At 39.9% G+C, this 20,969-nt stretch overlaps 1 protein-coding gene across 6 annotated transcripts in view; it reads right to left on the bottom strand.

Moving 5' to 3' along the window:
- Positions 1-3,744: 3,744 nt before the first annotated feature.
- rhbdl3 (rhomboid, veinlet-like 3 (Drosophila)) overlaps positions 3,745-20,969 on the bottom strand; it is a 58,934-nt gene continuing 41,709 nt past the window's right edge. For all 6 annotated transcript variants that reach the window (XM_044189025.1, XM_044189024.1, XM_044189026.1 and 3 more), the window contains 4 exons: positions 15,660-15,772; positions 7,660-7,760; positions 6,924-6,984; positions 3,745-5,853 (listed from right to left, as the gene is read on the bottom strand). In XM_044189025.1, the coding sequence (XP_044044960.1) occupies positions 5,582-5,853; positions 6,924-6,984; positions 7,660-7,760; positions 15,660-15,772 (547 nt within the window). In that variant the 3' untranslated portion in view covers positions 3,745-5,581. The remainder of the gene's footprint in view (positions 5,854-6,923; positions 6,985-7,659; positions 7,761-15,659; positions 15,773-20,969) is intronic.

Raw genomic sequence — 20,969 nt, 5'->3', positions numbered from 1 at the left:
TTCTACCTTGTTACCTCATATAATATATATTTTATATCACATGTACACGCATGCATAAATTAGAAATAAAAAATATCTAGGCTACGATTAGGTTTATAGTGTGTGTTTGATAACTAAGGTTTGTGTTTAATGTTAGGTGTCTGCAAGGAGGCAAGAAGCTGAAGTGTATTGTCTCCTGCTGGTGTCAAACAGGACATCTCAAACATATCATCATATGGTCACAGAATATTTAGTTTCTTTTCATCTTATCGGCTGTTTAAGGTAGCCTAAATTATATAAATTAGAAATTATCCGGATGTTTAATCAGGTACAAAGAGATAAGTTATGATTTAACACCTTTGGCAACTGGGTGGCCATTATTCCTTAACGCATCTCTCTGGCAGGATGCACGGCGTCTTATTTCTCTCCAGGTATCTAGCAGTGGGTGTGCTGTCCTCGCAAGACATCTTCTTACATGCATACATTCTTGGACGCAGGAAGTATGCTGAGGGGACTGCACCACCCCCTAAAATCAGTCATGATAAAAACCATCAGACGTGTGCCCACATTATGCCCACATTATGCCCATTATGTGCCCCCAATGGACCCCGTGTGGGCAGCCCACTGTGGGCCCTGTTACCCTAAAACACCTCAGTGTGCTCATGTGTGATAGATCCGACCTGCCTTGCTTTGGTTGGAAATTAGGTTGTTTCTGTATCATAGAATAATAAATACAAATGATAAACAACAACAAAAAACAAAGTCAAACCTCTTTCCTACCACAAATACTAGTGCACTACACATCTAAAACCCAGCTCTATTACTGTTGTGAAATGTGGATCACTTGTGTGCCCCTCACTATGGGGCCAACAGTGGGCTGCCTACATGGGGCCCAAAAGAGCATGTTTGCTGGGTATTTATATGCGTAGTGCACTACTTTGCGGACCATAGATAAAAAGAAAAATGGTCTCCTAAGCCCTGAAACCATGACTGCAGTCAGTCCCACAGCAGGAGAGACAGGTGATTAAATGTCTTAGTATCAAACGTGTTTGAACAGTGTGCACATTTTCCACATCTAGGCTATAATTTTAATACACTTGTTGAGAAAGCCAATTAGTTTGTGTAGGTTCCTTATACATAGAACTGACAACAATATCTTTCACCAACATTTCTGCCTCTCTTGAAGCAAAAACAAGGTCTAGAGGATGACAAATGACTCAAACTGTGGTCACATTCTAGGATATTCTAATGTTTGTTTATAGTCTGTTTGACTGGCCTAGATGTCGTACAATATTCAGATACAAAGGTTGTACAATTCAAACACATTTGATACTAAGACATTTAATCACCTCCATTCAGGAAAGAAATATGTCTTTCTACATGTAATTTCTTGAAATGCCCATATGGTTAATTAATGTAGTTGCTGAACATAAGGCTGCCAAAAGAAATGGAAACATGGATTATGCCATTGCTAGGCACTACAAGGAGAAAAACCATGGGTCGGCTACTTGCCTCAAATTTGTCGACACCGAAAGAGTGCGACCCAATCCAAGAGGGGGATATTTGGTTAACCAGCTCTTAAGAAGGGAGGCATTTTGGATTTATGAATTGAATACAACTGAACTTTATGGACTTAATGAAACACAGGTTTTTAGTTATTTTCTGTGACATGAAAATATTAACTTATATCTCTCTTCACAGGTAATTTGGGCCCTTAGGGAGAGATTAGACACTAGGTCCCCTGGCACTCACCCTTCCCATTTAGTATTGTAGAGGGACAGCTGTAGGACCGATAGTATATCTGTCTAAAGATATTCAGCATATTTTATTCAGTCAGTTGTAAACAGGAGTTAGTTTTCTAATTAAGTTAAAATTATGTTAAAACTAACTCTGTGTAATATTAACCATGCCATGTGTTTTGAAAAATGTAATTTTGTGTAATATTATTGTAATGTTTTTTGATAAATGTTCACCTTTGAAATACTTAGAAAAACTTAAGATTGTGATAATTAGTCATGTGAACTGTATGTATTTATCATTTTGTAACATATAGTAGAGAAACACTCCTTTGTTAGAAATAATACATATATATATATATATATATATATATTAGATATAAATTATCCTGGCCATTCAAATGATTGCAAAAAACATGAATGTCACACAGCATTTTGTATGAAGTCATTAAATATACTTTTTTCTCAGCTGCCCCAACCCTGACTTCCAGCGTCCCTGCATACTGCAACTTGTTATGTCGTCAGTGTCCACTTGATGGAGACAACGTTTCAGAAATAGAAACTGGGTCCTGTGTCTTGGCATCATGGATGTGTTTGCCATCCGATCTGTGATTTTTGAAAGACTGTGTATTTTGTACAAAATTAGATATGGCAAAAAGTATGTAGACACTCCTGTCCACAATCTTTTTTGTAGGCTACTTTTGGTTTGGGGCTGCTTTCATGGTTTGGGCTAGACCCGTCTAGTCCAATTAAGGGACATCTTGATGTCACAGCAAGCAACGTGGAGACTGTATATGTACCCATAGTTTTAGAATTAGGTGTCCAAAATCACATATAGGTGTAATGTACTGGTGTGTACTTGGTTGCCCACATACTTTTGGCCACGTAGTGTCATAAATGCCTGTGCTGTGTAAATACTAGACACCACTGAATTAGCCAAGACACAGTCTGATGTACACTGACCAACATTACTCTGATGTCAAAACTAGTGAGCACACTTACTGAGCACACTAATCTCACACATGCACATACATAGACACATACAGTATGCAATACACTCCATAGATAACACTGACAGAATAGGATGTCAAAATGGATAAGTACTACATCAACAATGCCACTGTCACACTGCCATCTAGTTAGAAACACTGGTAATAATCATTCATCATAAACTGCCAACTGTCAAAAGTCCTGCTTTTTGCATGTATCTAAAAAGATGTTAAATGCATATTAAAACAGGGCCAAATTGTAACAAGTGCTGCTCTCAGCAGGCAGCATAAATGCAGAGACACTACAAATGCATTCAGACAGATTTTCCTTCCCTGCAGCTTCACTTGTCTTCTCTTTCTCACCACGGTGAATGATTACCTCTGAAATTGGAGATTTATGAAGGGGAAACACAACTCAGGCGGCTTTCCTTGGCCACCTAATGAATTTTTCATTGTACGCCTTCAAAATCGTTACTCTCCGTATGGTTGTAGTGGCTAGACAGAGAAGACATTCAGTGACAGCTTAAGGGGTCCGTTCTCTGAATGAATTATGGCTGATTCTTGTATGCTCCCACATTTCATTGATCACTTTGACGTCTGCTTTGGATTTGGAGTTTGAAGCTAATCTGGTTTCAAGGCTGCAGACCTGCTTGGTTTGAGCACTTTTCTTTGCACAATGGGGGATAATTCATGTCCCTGAATATTGCATTGAAACTGGTATGCGTGTGTGCAAGCATGTGTGACCTGAGGTAAGGTCACAATGAGGTTTTTGGGCAGGACAATTTGATTTAAATGTTTTAAAACCTTCATTCACATTCCCAGATAGGCATTTGTGTCTACTCACACTGACAAGAAATATGACAAGCTCACTTAGCACACTTGCAATTTTTTCCCTCTAATTTCTACATGCTAACCAGCAAAATCACATGGAAAGCACCATTGTCTGTATACCCATAGGACAGTCAGATTCACCAATGCACAGATAAACAGGGACTTTAATGAGACACTGATATAAATGGCAAAAATCCATAGAAATCATATTTTGTTTCTGTATAAAACTGTTTAATGTACTCCAGTATGTACATATCAAATCTACAAAATATGCACAATGTTAAAATATTATCAGTGATTTACCCCTCACTCAGTTTTCTATCATAGCCCTTATTATATACAATCCCAGACCATTTTTTACCAATTTTTAAATAGGATACATACAGAATATAGCTAACATATCACAATGCAGACCGACCAAACAATTTGCACAACATACCAATATCACCAAGTAAAAAAAGAAATTGACAGCAAATGCATATTAAAATATTAATCTGTGTATAATTACTATAATTAATGTATTATAATTATAATAATGTTTGCGCGAAGCAGTTACCAGTGTAACACGAGGTTAAAGTACAGTACAGATTCAGATTCAGCTTAGGGCTGGGGTCGTTTTCTATCACAGTTCAATCAATTAACAACTTCGGTTGTGACAGGAACTAATGAGAGAGCATTGATTTACTTCTTTCCCCCACTACCTCCAAATATGAGAGTGAAATGACCCCGGCCCGGATGTAGTCGAGGTCAGGCATGTGTGCTCTTCTATGTTTGGTAATGAGAAAAAAAGAGTAGATTTATTCTGAATGGCCCATCTGTCCCCATCAGTGAATGTTTTCATCTGTGAATTAGTCTAATCCCACTTTCCTTAATTCACCACCTCGCCAATCAATAAATAAACTTCTGTCACTTCTTCGCAATTTTCAACCATCGCAAAAATCACTGCAAATGCCCAGAGGGGACAACAAAATGACCAGAATTTGACTGCATTTCTCAGTTGTTCCAACAGTTTCTGTTATATTTCAACGACTCCTTACAGACAAAATTAGATTAATTTTTCTTACACAAAAGCAATTCTTGTGAGGGGATGTGCTCTTCCTCTGGTGCTTGTAGCAATGTTTTGGCATCATTTTTGAAAGCTTAAAGTCTGAATGGCACTTCTGCTTCTTTTTTATCAATGGTACAACTGTTGCACTCCTTGCACACACAAAAAGTCAAAGACACAAGTTTGAGGTTCAAATAGCGCTGAACACAAATGAATCCTTCTCTGGGGAAGTGCCAAATGCTAAAGGCAACACTGAATAGTAACCCACACTTTCCTTCAAAGGTAAATTCATGATACACTACATGCTCTCTATATCCTGCTGTCTGGTTGATCTAAACCTCTCGTGCGTATGAGCTGCTTGTAATGATGACAAAACACCAACTAAGCTTAAATTCTGACCTTAATCTTCATTTACTGATGATGAGGGTGCAGGTAGATTACAGGATTTTCAGGAACATCTCTGTCTGAAAACAGTTTATGCTGCAGGATTTTACTGCTGTCACTCTAGACAAGAGGCAACTATGCAGAAATACTTTCATCAGGCTGACGTCTCTATGAGAAGGCACCGTTGGATTGAGGAGGAAGAGGCAGAGAAGGTTAAGCCATGTGGACAGGGCTGTTCCTGCTGTGTTCGATCCGAGGCTTCTCATTTGTCAACACAGTGTTGTCAACAAATGTCCCACTGGCTGATACTCTTGAGACAAACGTCCAACAGAGATGTAGACAAAGAGCAGGTGGAGGTTAGCTTGCATGGTAAGCGGGAACAATGGTAAGGCTTTACCCGGAAAGGTAGCAGGTGGGCAGACCGACAGCAAGGGCTGCTGCATGTCAGGTGCATCCCTGCTGGATGTAGGAGGAGGGTGGCTGTCAGATTACTCTGATCACCCCACGACGAGCCTCAGGATATGAGGGCTAAGGTGACTCATCCAGCCAGGCGGTCAGACATCTATCGATGGAGGAATAAAGGGGATATAGTGTTTTGTCTGCCTCTAATAAGCAAGTCATGGTGGTGGGGGCAGTCGCACGTCAAGCAAGCTGTAGGCGAAGATGTTCCAGAAGACAGCACAGAGCACAAACAGGGTGTAGACACAAAAGAAGATCCAAAACAGGGACTGCTCCTGGAGGCGCTGCTCATAATTCTGCAGGACCACCACACCCAGCGTCAGACCAACCACCACCCCTCCCAGGTGAGCTACAAAGCTGGGATTGGGGCACGGAGGAAAGGCCGGAGGGTAGAATCGCAGCCACACCGCCCGGCCAAACTCTACACTCACTGAGAGCAGACGGAGGGAGAGAGAAAAAACACAATATTAGCAAGATGTAAGTATGTACTTGGGTCCTAACAACTACTGCACTTATCAAAATGTAATAAAACTGTAAGACTGTAATTTAGGAACCTACACTCTTGATTTGTTGAACTTGTTTGAACTCAAACTGCTGAGGACTCATATTAACTTCAGACAAACTTTGTAAAACTTTTTATTTTTGCACAAAACAAGGACTGTAGATTTCAATCCCAATCACTTACATTGGAAGCGCATTACGAAGAGATCTCTTAATGGCCAGAATGAACAAGAGGAATGATTATAGCAAGCAAAAACTGTTTTAATGTTTATATTGGCACCTGACTACTGTTTAAAGATTAAAGAAATTGCAAACATATCCTTTCTCGAATGGAGAAAGAATACCACTTTTGTTCAAGACAATCTGAGATTCAACAGAAACTCCATCAATAACATTTCCAATCCATGCAAGGGCAAGGAAGACAAGGTTTGTCAAGCTAGCAAGTAGTCATTGTCAAACATTGTGTAAGTAAGCAACCCACCACTATTTCCAACAACTAACTTAACGTTGTGCCAAGCAGCACTTCATTTGTGTTTGTATCTGTAATCTTGGAGGCAAGGGACATACAAAAAAAGGCATCCCCAAAACAACAATAATGATCTTCTCCTCCACAAACATGTATCCACAGCAGATAAAGGCTAAACCTTCTGAAACCCACCACTGCATTACTTTTTTGTCATCAGTTTTTCAGTAAATCAACTTTCAGCTCTTCCCCTTTTTTTGTGGTGGTCAGTCCTGCGTTGCCTGGAATCCCACACTGCCTTGCAAAGCAATTTGCTCGTGTCACATATAGAAAATGAATAGGGGGGAACTTTGCTTGGTATGAAGCTGCACTGCCAGAAAGTTTAATATTGTTGCCTTTGGAGCAAAATTTTATTTCTATAATAAGGATTAAATTCTGGTGATGGAAGAGTATCACAAGCAGATTAAAAGTACAACTCTACTGTTGAAAAAGAATTCTCAAACTGAGATGAGTGTGGCATCTTTATTCAGACTTACTGCAAACCAGAGCCATGGCCATCCGGAATAACTTAAACTGACACTTCATTCCCGACCAATTCTACAGAACAAGAGAGAAAGAGAGGATGGAGAATTCATAATGACATTTTCAAGTTCTGATGAAAAAGACAAACTGTGCTAGAAGGTCAAGTCCTCCTCAGACACACACACACACAAACACACATGCTGACATGAAATGACATGAGATCTCGCCCTCTGTCTCAATTCACATCAATTTTGAAAGCCCCAGAGACACTCTGACCCCCCAATCTGTTCTTGCTGTGTTAGATAATATGATTTCAGCTGAGAGGAGGACAAACCCCTCCACCCCGACCCCAAGAATGTTGTGGAGGATCTGGCAGGGTACATAATGAGTACCCTATTACACATAATGGAGGTTCACCTGAGTGCCTTTTGCCTAATGTATCTATGATGGGGAGTTTAGACCAAACAGAGCAGACACAGATGTCAGTGGGATGGGATTTCTTCACATGCTGTCACATAAATGTGTGCACATACTTTCTGATCTTTGGGAAAAGGACAAACTGATGGTGATGGTGAGGAATGTATGGCATTTGTAGATAGAGCAGCACCTGCTGGGTCCCAAAACAGGCTGTTTTGATGATGTGGCAATGCTCTGTAGTGACAGGACAACTGAGTGATGTGATAATCATCTACACACACACATACACACACACACACACACACACACATACGTACACACACAAACACTTACCATTACTACATTGGCCAAATGTGCCGAGACCAGAGCGTACACTCCACCAGATGACCCGACCACCGGAGCCGTCATATCGGTGACAGACACCGCCAGAGACCCTGCAGTGATGATAACAAACTTGCTTTAGGTAAATAAACAGATGACGCCATTCTATTATCCACATCTCGAAAAAGCAACAAGATACCCAGGTAGAGAAACTGATACTGAAGATTTCATATTTTAGCAATGACACTGAACTTTTACTGCAGATAGAAATATGCAATAGCATTCAACCTTTGTTTAGTTTTTCTTGTTCTTTTTTATTTTGTTTTTTCAATATACAAACCCAATTTGAAATCATGACTCAGAAGGCTGTGATGGGAAATTAGAGGAAACAGCCCATAGGTGTTTCAAATAATAGAATACTGAGGGTATTAAGAGTGTTATGTAATTAAGATAAAATAAAATATAAGACTAAATAAGAAGCTCAAGGTTCATTCTTAACCTTGGAAACAGCAATTGAGAAAACAATCTCAGTCTCTCTCAACTGCTGTCCAAGGTCAAGAATTAACTTTGAGTCTCAGCTTTTAAGCCAACATGGAGGCAGCACAAACAAACTGTAAACAGAACTAAGATATTATCACCTTATATACTGTAAGTTGATATGGTGAACTTGTTAGTAAACAGTGTCGTGTTTGTGTTCACCTGATGAATGTAAGTCCAATATTCACTCTCTTTTAGCTCTGTTTTGGTCTCCACCAACTCCTGAGGGAAATAGCTGGCTCTTGAGCAGCTAAATGCTCCACTATGTTCACCAGCTAAGCGTTAACTTTGTCTGTCTGCTGTTGGGTGATGAGCAGGTAGTGTACAGAGAGTTATTCTGAGCTTTCTTGCCAAAAATAGCTGCCTGCTGCTGAAGTTGACACTATGACAGCAGTGAGACTGAACCAGAACAGTAAAGTTGCAGGCTGTAAAATCAAAACAATGAGCTGAAAGATGATAAAAGCTCAGTAGAGCTGAGGGGAACTGAAGAGTCTGATGTTTCTCTGTGGGTTCATCACTATGAGCAACACATTTCACATACAAGTACTCATGTGATCCATTGTTAATATAAAAAATATTGATTATAAATATTGATTTAAAGTGCACAGAAAAAATGGAAATCTATCAACTGTGCCAAGTGGGCAACCTTCATTTCACATGAAGATGATTTGATATGATTGAAAGCACCAGACCAGCTACTTCATAGGTCCTATGTTGACAATGTTTTCTCAACTAAATTAGATTTGTTTAGCCTGGCAGTTAGCCATTTTGGGGATAAATGGATAAATATATTTTGTGCAAATGTTCTATAATGCGATACAATGCTAAACAATACAGTATCATACTGGCAGACACTGTGACTAACTGGTTAATCTAAACTGTTTTTGTACAAACTGTGACCATTTGTGAACTGAAAACATCTATTTTGAATGGCATAAAGGCTGCTTTGCTACTCGCTATTTAATGTGGGTGTATTATAAATAGGCCTTCGTGAATAGAGGCTTGCTCATACTGTACCAGCACACACTGTGATTTTATGTAAAACAAATGCATTCATACAAATTGGTCTGCTGTAAACAGGGAATTGCTCTCTTTAGCACCTTGGTACCAATTCATCCCGTGCACAAAAGATCCAATCAAGCATTTCCATTTATTTCTATTCAAGCATTCAAAAGTTTAAATATGGGGACATTCAGAAACAGAGTCCCCAGAGGAAATGTGTTCTCACTGTAGTCTATGTGCAAGAGACAGGATAAAAGAAAAAAGGAGATAGAGATGTGTTTAGTTGGACTATTAAACACAAACTCTCTTTCTCTCTCTTTCTTTCACACCCTCTCTCCACTCTGCATACACCACATCCACTCTTCATTTCTCAGTATATCTTTTCCTTCCCTTCTCTCCATGGCACTGACCTGTGTACATTATTGATGCTAAGTATATGAGACACAACTGCCCACGCTGCATAGGAGAGCACACGGAGCTGTTGATGAATGGTCTTATAATTTCCCTCTATGTTCACCCATCGTCCCTCTCTCTCACTCTCAAATACAAATATACTTTTCGACTTATTTGCATAACACATAAATGTGTGCATGCATATATATGCTGTACAGAATATGGTAACACTGCTATTTGTTGTTTGTTTTAATTTAATTGTGTTTCTACTCTTCATAACCGTTTAATAGTGATGTCCATTTCTTTGTCCATTTGTGTTGCGTCCATATATGATATTGGTGAGAAATTTCTCACAAATTTTCAACAACAACTTTTAGCGGTGGAGCTCCTCTCACTGGTGACACCAGCAGCACCGTTGTCAGCTCAGCTGCAATACGTACCTCGTTAAAAGCCTATTAAAAGTCTGCTAAAGTCACAGAAACATTCATGGTCTGATAACTCTGTCGTAAATAACAGGCTGCTGAGCTGTTAAGCTTATAAACGGTGTTTGTATAGGCAACTTTTGTACTGAACATAACAGCTTGGACCACAAACAGACTTAATGCACTACTGAACTGAAGACAATCAGAATCAGCACTGAACATTGCTGCTGTATGAATAGTGATGCTACTGACGTACGTACTGAAGTGCCTTTGAACGGTGACGCATTTATTTACTGACATATGTATATCAGCGACTGAATCTTTGAACTGAACTGAATGAAATGATTCAAATCAACAAAGTGATTCGTGATTTCCACCTCTAAATGTAGAAGTTGTGGCATCAAAGGCCCGCCCTGCCTTTTCAGTCAGCCCCCATAGGGCCCTGACAAACTTCCAAAATGAGCTTATGGTCAAGCAAGGGTACATGTAGCTGGTGGTGTATGAGAGCATGTTAAAGGATCATTCATTTCCTGGATCTTTGTTGAAACATTACTTATCCCTGTATTTATCGTATTTATTGACAATCCCATTCCTTGCTGTAGTTCTGGAGCAAGAACATAATAAACATTGAGCAGTAGACCCCTGCAGCTGGCTAAGGTCATGCCTCAAATAGCTGTAAAATCACCCGACTAAGCATAAGTCACATTTAGCCAACCTCGAAACTTTGTACATTAATACCGTCGTGTGGTTTAGACGATGCTCAGAAAACATTTAGCTCAATTTTACCCAGCTACATTTAGTCTGTCTCTCTCCGTCTCTCCCTCACAACAACAGAGTATATTACACTACAGGCATACTGTACATAATTACAGCAGACAGAAAGGACTCTGGAGTTCATAGATATCAAATCACCGTAGGGAGGGATGATAGGATAAGCCATGGCATCTCAATCAGGGTGCTATTTATAGGAGAAATTTACAAGAATGCATGAGAAAATATGTAGCCCCACATATACTGCACCACACAGATGTGCAAACAATAACAAAAACACACACAGTATACTACATGCACATACACCATCCAAAGATGATACAAAAACAACTGAAACTGAATTCCCTTGATGTCCATGTCCTTACAGTGGCCTCATTGGGTCAGTATGATTAGGGAGTTTTGCTTTTATATAAAATTTTTATGGTGATAATACTTTGGATTAATTGAACACAAAGGAGGAAAGGTACAGAATTGTAAAGGTTAAAGTATGGACCACTGCATTTGGACAAAAATACCCCGTCACTGCAAACACTGAAAATGAGATAATAGTGTGATTAAATCATTGACAGAAATGCATAAACTGACAATACTGCATATTTACCAGGAAACTGTTTCATTCAAAACACAAACCACATCATGTCGTTCATTGCAGCAACATCTATTGCAATAAAAATAGTTTTTGGATGAGGAATGGGGATAAACAGTGGACGGTCCTGAGGGGATTCAGCGATGTGGAGAGAGAACTGTTCTTGGGGTGCACAAAAGTTGACCTGACTGAATGTGTATTATATAAAACCTGGTGCATTCAGAAATTCACAAAACATAACCTATTTAATCCTGGAATGTGTCCTAATAATAATAATATTAGGATTATAGTACTTTCAGTATATACTGTACAATTTTTCCTGATTTGACATTGTTGGCCAATCAAATACGCTCAATTGTCCACACCAGGTACAACACCTTGTAGTGTGCAGCTTGTGGCACTGTGCTAATTTTGCTGTTTATCTCCCCAGCATCAAGATGGAGAAAAAATTGCTTCAGTAATTTCTTTACAGAGTTTTAAAATCCATAAATCACTGTGTGGCGTCTTTGTGTTTGATAAGCCTTAAAAACTGCACTGAAATTATTCAAAACTCCTAAGTGAGTTCCAAATCACTGTGCCGGCTTCCAACCATGTATTTTCAAAGGAATATGTGACTGAACGTGAAATGAAAGGACTGGAGCTGACATTTAGCACCAAATAGGAGTTTCTTCTTTGCCTAATGTGTGGCCTTCTCAGGTGAGTGAACCATAATGGCAGCACAGCGAGGTGGTGTAATAACAGCATCTGACTCACCAGGTCATTAAACACTGCAGAGTAATCTAAGCAGCTAGGTGATAACACACACGCTCACACACGCTCACACGAGCGTATACACTGTTTTCCTCTCCTTAACAGGCACACAAACAGTGGTGGGGAAAATTGATTGACGCAAGAATCATGATTCTTTTTCTTCTACGTTTCTGAATTGATTCTCAAATTTAAAAAAAATCTTGCACATTAACATTACAAATGATTGAAAAACTGATAGCAGCTTTAATTAATTTTGAATAAATTTAAAATCAAGCATCAATTTTGAATCTAATTGTGACCGTCAATAATAAAATTGAGCAATAATATGCACAAAGATTTCCACTCCCTTGGTTACACCCTATTAAAGCACTCTACATTACTTCCTTCCTCTTCAAACAAACACACACACACACACACACACACACACAGACATACAGACAATCAAACACCTGGTTCAGGACACCTCCACTTCTGTAGTTCTTGTGTTTAGGAAGTGTGTCTGGGCAGGGTGACCTCCATCCCTGTAATTAACTTGGTTTAATAACATTATTTCCGTTTGGTTATGTGTGCACACGAGCACACACACACACACACACACACACACACACACAGACAAGGACACGGTCTCTCAGTCCCTCAGCATGCCCCAGGAGGCCTGTAGTTTTTTAGAGTCGAAAGTGGCATCTCATTTATCTTGGCTGTTCTTCCAAACTGCAGAAAAAGAACCGGGAACATGAGGGGGAATAATAATGGACATCAGCACTCATAATGAATAAAGTCAACACTTTGGCTGCATGTTGAGTTGACTGAATCTATAAAGTCATCAAAGTGTGTGTGTGTTAAAAAGGGACGTGTCCTCTGTGAGTGACCCCCTCCCAAATGTGCCAATAGTTGAGTCTGGGGTTGTGTGACTTTGTGTGACTTCCCTTTCTCTGTATTGTTTACTTTATTGTCCACATGTCTGTTTTTCTGCCTGATCCTCTGCTGTTGTACACTTGTTCTTGCCTGTTGCTGCACCTGTCTTGGGCTCTTGCGCTTGTCTGCTGTCCATAAGTGAGTACTTGTGTGTTTACATGCAAGTCCATTGTTTCCATTAAAGCGTCAGAGTGTGTGTTGGCCCTAGAGGGCCATCGACCTGTCTCTGAGTCATTACTTGACCTCTGAACTTGAGCCCTGTATGTGCCAGCTGAGCCTCTCTCAGTTCACTATTGCTTGTTGTGTTTCTTCACACAATCTGGCAGCGTCATTGAGTAGCAAAGTCGTTGTTTGTGTTGTATTGATTGTTTACGTTGTCTACCACTTGTCGAAAATGCTGAAGGATTAAGCCAAACAGTTGAAATAGCATTATATTAAAAAGAAATGCATAGTTATCAAAGGGTATGTCAACTAGAGAATGTTTCTCTTCATATCAATATTCTCATTTCAGTTATATCTATATTCTGAAACAATTATGTCCCATATACAGTAAATGTAAAGTTGACTGATTCTATTTGACCAAGAAAACCATTTTTAGCAGAGCAATACCTGCACATCAGCTGTATTTGTATTTGCCCTCCCAAACCCCCTGCAGGTACACACACAAATGTTTTGCCTTTCTATACTTGTACAGACCCTCACTGACATAACACACACACACACACTATAGCCAACTGATATGTGATTTTTGAGGCCAATACAGATAGTGATATTTCAGAGTAAAAACATAAATTAATTAATTTTAAAAATTATACATAAAAAATTATATGTAAGCTGATATTGATTCTTGAAGCACTTTTGGCAAAAATCACAATGGCAATGGATAACAATACGTTTTGAACAGTAAACTTCACTGGGAATAAAATCATTCTTTTCCTGTCTCTATTTTGCTTACTATCCAATAAAGTCAGAAATGCTATAAAAGCATACATAAAACTGCAGCCTATAAAACATTGATGCTTAAATGCCACATATATAATGATAAGCAAATATCAGCTTATCACATCCAGCCACTTGCTGCTAAATGTTGACTATTCTGAGAATTGACTTTGGCTAGGGTTGTTCTGCTGCCAAAATAATTTTTCTTTAAAAGGCCCAGTCAGACACAACAAACCCAAACATCACAGCACAACCAGAACATGCCTCCCCTCTTCTGCTAGTCAATATCTAATTAAAACAGCAGACATGTGTATGTGTGTGTGTGTGTGTTGGTCTGTGTGCATACATAAGTGTGTGTGATTTATGGAGCGTTTCCTCCTCATTTCACTGGGAGGTTAATGCTACAGGCCACCACAGCTGGTATCCCCAGGGTGTTTGTCACTGACCCCTACACACACACACACACACACACACGCACACACACACACACACACACACACACACACACACACACACACACACACAAATGGAGACTCAGAGATGGAGAGAGAGAAATAGAGACATAATTTTCATGAATATTAAACAAAATCACACAGACTGCAATTCATATCCCATGATCCTCTCTTTCAGTAACACACACACACACACACACATGCCACATACTCACTGCCACTAGGCATCACGTTTCCATTTCTATAAATCTCCAGCCTTCATCTCAAAAAGTAGCCCAATAATTCCACTTTAGTTATCTCATAGCTAGTCTCACCCCTGGGCACCAACAAAAGTTCAAAAATGCCTAAAATGTTTGGTTTGGGGAAGAAAACCAACACTGGGAGTGGATGACTTTGTTAGTGCGTACTGATTCAGTACGCAAAACACACTCTTACTGTCTCAGCTGAACAGGGCTGAATACTGAAATTGCACCAGTGACTGAGGTTGATAGGGAAGTTGGAAGGGAGCGGTGACATTTTGTTTAAAGCTGTGTGTCTGCTTTTTCTTTCTCATTTGTAGTTGCTCGTTTGGTTTCACCTAAATCTCATGCGCCTCCTCTCCTCTCCCATCTAGGTTTCTCATATCCTGGTCCCCCTCTCCAAACCCTCTCAGGCTTATTAACACTTATGAATTCATCTCCCCTCCTCCGTCTCTTCTCTCTCTTCATCCCTACCTCACACACTCCCCCTTCCTATTTCATTATTACTGTGTGAGTGTGTGTGTGTTTGTCTGATTGAGCTCCAGTTGAGCTGACCCTCTCTGCTCTGCCCTATTGTACATGACCATAGGGGGATGCGGGGGGTTTGATGGTGTACTGACAACCCCCTACATCCCACCACGTCTCGTAGGAAGACAGAAACACAAGGCCATCTGTCCTGAAACAGCCCACGTACACACACACACACATACGCAAAATGTTCTCATTGACCAGTATCCACCAACACTCTGGCTGTAACCTGATAGGCCGTTGAATGCATGAAAAACACACAACAAGCAGATGGAACAACGGTGGAGTTGAAAGGCAAAACCCTATAGTGTGTGTGTGTGTGTGTGTGTGTGTGTGTGTTGTGTGTGTGTGTTTTGGTGTGTGGATATAAGAGGGAGGGAAATGTATGCAGTGAGTGGAGAAGGACTGAGATTGTAATTGTTGCGTGTGTGTGTGTGTGTGTGTGTGTGTGTGTGTGTGTGTGAGACCACATGCCCACCTGCCAGCACACCACACACGTAGACAAGTCCAATCCGCAGGGCTCCATGGACCATTTCTAGCGGGACTCCCACCAGCAGCTGCATGGCCATGTTCAGGCTCAGGTGTTCAATCCTGCAAAACACAGACACACACAAACACATAGGGTCAGTGTTAAAACTAAAATGAGCCACAATAATAACAGAAATGTCAGAGTGAATCATAGAAAAAGTGATGGTTGTGGTAATTTTGTGTTAGTGGTTGTTTCTAATACTACTCTTATTGACCTTTATGAGTCTGAAATATGAAATAAAATTTTATTCCACTATGAACTAATGTTAAAGAGTTAAAAGTACCTGTAGAGTATCCTTCATTGTGCTCAAAGTATTGAAACATTACATTTAAGAAATTAATCAGCAATGTGTCTTTCCAGCAGCATTGTCCCAGTTACTGCAGTGCAGTGAACTTTTATCACTGGAACTACTTTTTACTGAAGAAATAGTCCCTATGAAAACTCTTGACAGCGTGTCCTATGGATTATTAAGAGTAACCCGGACACTGTTTCAGAAAAGACACGATGCTTTTGAAATTTACAGCTCTAAATTACATTTAGAGCTGTATTGGGGTGGTAGTAGAAATCTCAGAGATGGATCTCTCAAAAACTGGGCAAATAAAACCAAAATTGTCTGTAGGGCTGCAAGCAATAATTCTTTTCATTATCGATTCATCTGTTGATTTTTTTTTTTTGATTAATCATTTAGTCTATTAAATGTCAAAAATCAGTAAAAATCATCACAAGTTCTGAGAACCCAAATTAAATGTCTTGATTTGTCCAACCAACAACCTAAACAATAATAATAACAATAATACAAAACACACAAAAGCAACAAATCTTCATTTGAGAAGCTGGAGCCAACGAATGTTGCCATTTTTGCTTAATAAAAACAAATGAAATAACTAATCATTTATCTAATTTGCTCCTGATAAATTTTCAGTTGATCAACTTATCAATTATTCAAACTGTCTGCATGGGTAAGCACCAGTACAGAAGACAGAATGATTTTGTTTTGTAAATTAAGTAAATCAAAACATTTCCATATGTATTCAGAAAAGAGATGGAGAGTGGGCGAGTCTGCACAGTTTGTTTTTTGAGCCAATATTCAAACCCTGTTTTGGTTTTGACAATTGGGAAGGATCAGCTTTGCTGAGCAGTTGGTAGGATTACATGGTTCATGCATGTGCGTGTGCAGCTATTGAGAATACCATGCCACAAAAATAACAACTAAATAGCTAACAATGCTGTCTAGTAGTGGTTCAATGCAATTTTTACTGTTTTCATTCTGGAAAACAAACTAAACACATCAATGTTCACCTTGTGCCTTTTATGTCTGTCTACAAATATTTTACATTTCTCCAATCATTTTTCAATCCACGAAGCACTTATTTAGATTTTTATGCAAATCACAAGCAGCTTGAAAATGACTTATTTCCCTGCCAATAAAATGCTCCAAACGCGAAGACATGGATGTGATAATAAACTCAGTAAGGGCGACATGCTTCCATTTCCTCCCGTTGGTGAGGCGTCAGATGATTGACAGGAAGCACACTCAACTCTGGCACCATACAATGATAAAACCGAAACTGTGACAAAATCAAATTCTGGGTTTATGTTTACTGCGGTGAAAGTTGTTTTCCATGCTGTGCAAGAGTGAATGGCAGCAAATGGCTTCTTCTGAAAGGAGGAAAACTATACTGACTGTGCACAGACATAACCAGAAATAAAGAAAAAGAAAAGGGCAAACTAGATGATTGGCACAAGTAAAAAAAAACACACTAATCCTTTGACAAATAACAAAAGCAATAATAGAGGAAATTCTTAAATCAGTTTGATATAGTTAATGGCATTTCCCAAAATGACACTGATTTTAAAAGTGATAAGACTCAGTCAGTCAGAGTCTGTGTGTGCAGCGTGTGGGTTTTATTATAACACATTATCACCTGCCTGTTTCCTCCAAGAACATATTATTATGTATGCTCACGGACGCACACACACACACACACACACACACACACACACACACACACACACACACACACACACACACACACACACACACACACACACACACACACACACACACATACACATACACATACAGAACATCTACTCTTTCATCAAACCACGCTGCCGTGACCATCAACAGATAATCATCAACACACTCCAGTGCACTCACACATTTCATATGAACACATGACAGAGGAACACAGTGTACACACACACACACACACACACACACACACACACACACAGCACAATTAAAAAGATAAAAGAGGTGGCTGCTGCAAATTTACCCAGATCTGCTCATGGCTTGTGTTTCAGTGTGATGACATCAAGCAAGGGATAACTTGTTTACACACACACGCAAACACACACTCACTGTGCCCTTCATGGCTAGAAAGTCCTTCCAGCCAAACCTCAGTCAGCAGCACAGACATATATGGATGTCACAGCAGAATCCAAAAGGACAGCAGCTAGCATAATCCGGCCTCTCAGCCTCTTCTGTCTCCCTCTCTTTCTCCCTCATATTCTTCATCATGGTCTCTCACTCGCTTCAATCACTTCCCTCTTCTGTTTTCTGTCTCTGTCATCTCTGTTTCACATTTGCTGAAAGGGAGATGACAGAACAAAAGCGAGAGACAGTGAGACGACTCTTCCCCCCCCCCATTCGACAAATTGACAAACTGAACCATCGAATGCTGTGTGTCCCGTCAATGCATTCTGGGGGGAAAGAAGACAACATCAAACAGCTTATTCATCCTAGAAATGAATACAAACATTCCCCAAACAAACAAGCGCACACACATACACACACACACACACACACACACAAACACAAACAATTCCCTCAACACAGACAGGAAAAAATAAGACAAGGCCAATAATCTATTTAGTTTGAAACAACCCGGCCACCTCAACCGCAATGCCGACAGAGAGGATCGTTCCAGTGATCAGAGAAACCATGGGGGATATTGATTGGCTGGGCGAGGCCTGTCCAAATGCAGAAGGACAACTCCACTGCAGATAACAGCGGCTATCTATTTCTATACTGCTAATGAGGCTGCGAGGAATGGGCTGCGCTGTCCGGCAGATGTGTGGATACCCATGAGAGTTCTCTTGTGTCCAGATGACCATGGTCTTTCAGGGCGCTCAACAAAAGTAATGTTTAATCTTTTCCTTTCTTTATCACTGGCTCACCAAACTACAGGTGAACTTCTATAATGAGTTCACTTTACTGCACAATTCAAGCACTGAACTTTTTATGTCTCAGCTGAACCAAACTGATGAAAAGATTGCAATGCATTTATGACAAGAAGAGACACAAACTGGACGGCCTTTCACAAAAGAAACAATGTATCAACATTCGGCCAGCACAGATTCTACTGCAGCAGTATCTTTTATTATTGTAGGACAAACATTTCATGATAATGAGAAGTGGATGAAAGCAGGACAAAGAAAAATATGGAAAGAAATCTTTTGCTGCAAAATGTTTAGAGTCATGGTTTAATCTTGCAGGGAGCTAATCCTCCTGAAGTTTTCACAGCCGCTACAGACACACTGTTTTTGTGTGAGAGAGAGAGGAAAAAAGAGAGCGAGAGTCTGCATAATGCTCTACTGAGAGATGTTTTGGGGCCAATATTTACACTCTGTTTTAGTGTTGAGAATTGGGAAGGATCAGTCTTACTGAGCTGTTGATGGGATTACATGGTTTGTAGATGTGTGTGTGTGTGTGTGTGTGTGTGTGTGTGTGTGTGTGTGTGTGTGTGAGAGAGAGAGAGAGAGAGAGAGAGAGAGAGAGAGGCAAAAGTGAATTATGGAAACAGTGGTATCAGTCAGTCACAAAAGCTTTTCAAAAGACAGTGTCACTGTTAATGATTATAAGCAGGGCGTACTGAGTAGTAAACAGCACAGTATTGTACTGGTAGATCAGTGGATCAGGGTGAACACAGCGTTGTGCTTTTTAATTCCTGTCCTTGACCTTAGTTAAAGGTCATTCCATGCTTGCACCAATGTTTTCTGTCACTATTTAGTAAATTACAGCTAAATAAAGAATCAGAAAAATATTAATTGTGATGTTACATCACTGGTAACTTCTATCTTCTATGTCTATCTGGAAAGACATGAATACAGTTACTTTGGGTAACTTTGCCTCCAAAACCCAGAAAATCTGAATTTAATTAGAGAATATGTTAAGGATAATTTTTCCTAGGATGTTACAAGAAAAGGGGGGGCTTTAATTGTGCCTGTTGTGCGACCCACATGAGCTGTCGCACCACCTTTGGCTGCACTTATGAAGCTCCATGCTCACCATTTTCAACCTCCAGGGATTTAGAGAGACATTGAGAAATGTTTCTCAATGTTCCTTCTAATGAAGGTCTCTCCCAGTGGCTCTGGTATCAGCATTAGCAAATGGGCTGAACTGGTTACGCCAGCCAGCATATAACGACCAATGTTCTTCAGTGCCATCAAAAAGCCCCAAAGGATCCAATATGAACCAGTAATCAAAATGTTATGCTCCCTGAATTATTGAAAGTAATGTTTGATCAGCCCTGCATATTTCTGAACAAGAGTTGCAGTTTGTGCGCATTAAACACAAACACCCTTTGAAACAAAAATCTACTAAATCTGCTAGACTAAATGAAATTATGCACACTATAAGGATTTAGCAAAGGAACACAATATTGCCATTTAGAGAATTGTGATAGTCAAGGTCATCATCATATCAGTGTGTCATGTTTTTCTTATAGTCAGGTAACCATGGGTTCAACTCAGAATAATCATGTAGTGGATTTCACGAGGTATTTGTGTTACTTTGTCCACTCTCTATATGTGTGTTTGCATATGTGAAGCTGTGTCTGTGCACCATGTACAAAACATACTGTACGTTTCTCAGCCACTCCCCATGAGGACCTAAATCATTTCAATATGTTCCTGTGCATGTTAAACATCCCACCTCCCTCCTTTGATCCTTCCATTCATCCCTTCTTGTTCATCTTTTAACCACACACTGTCATCCCTAACGTCTACCCTCCAGGTTCTCCTAATTAAATTACCATTTTATTAGTTCTCTATTGCCTGAGACTACATTTACCCAGAAGGTAATTAAACCTGGATGACCTGGCCTGAACTGATAATAAAATAGTTTGTGGTGCTTGGACAGGAGACGAGAGGAAGGAGAGGAGAGGAGAGGAGAGGAGAGGAGAGGAGAGGAGAGGAGAGGAGAGGAGAGGAGAGGAGAGGAGAGGAGAGAGAGGAGGAGGAGAGGAGAGGAGA

The sequence above is a fragment of the Siniperca chuatsi genome, linkage group LG3 (genome assembly GCF_020085105.1).
Source record: "Siniperca chuatsi isolate FFG_IHB_CAS linkage group LG3, ASM2008510v1, whole genome shotgun sequence".
NCBI lineage: Eukaryota > Metazoa > Chordata > Actinopteri > Centrarchiformes > Sinipercidae > Siniperca > Siniperca chuatsi.
The sequence above is the reverse complement of the archived record's forward strand: the minus strand, read 5'-3'. Positions and strand labels throughout refer to the sequence as shown.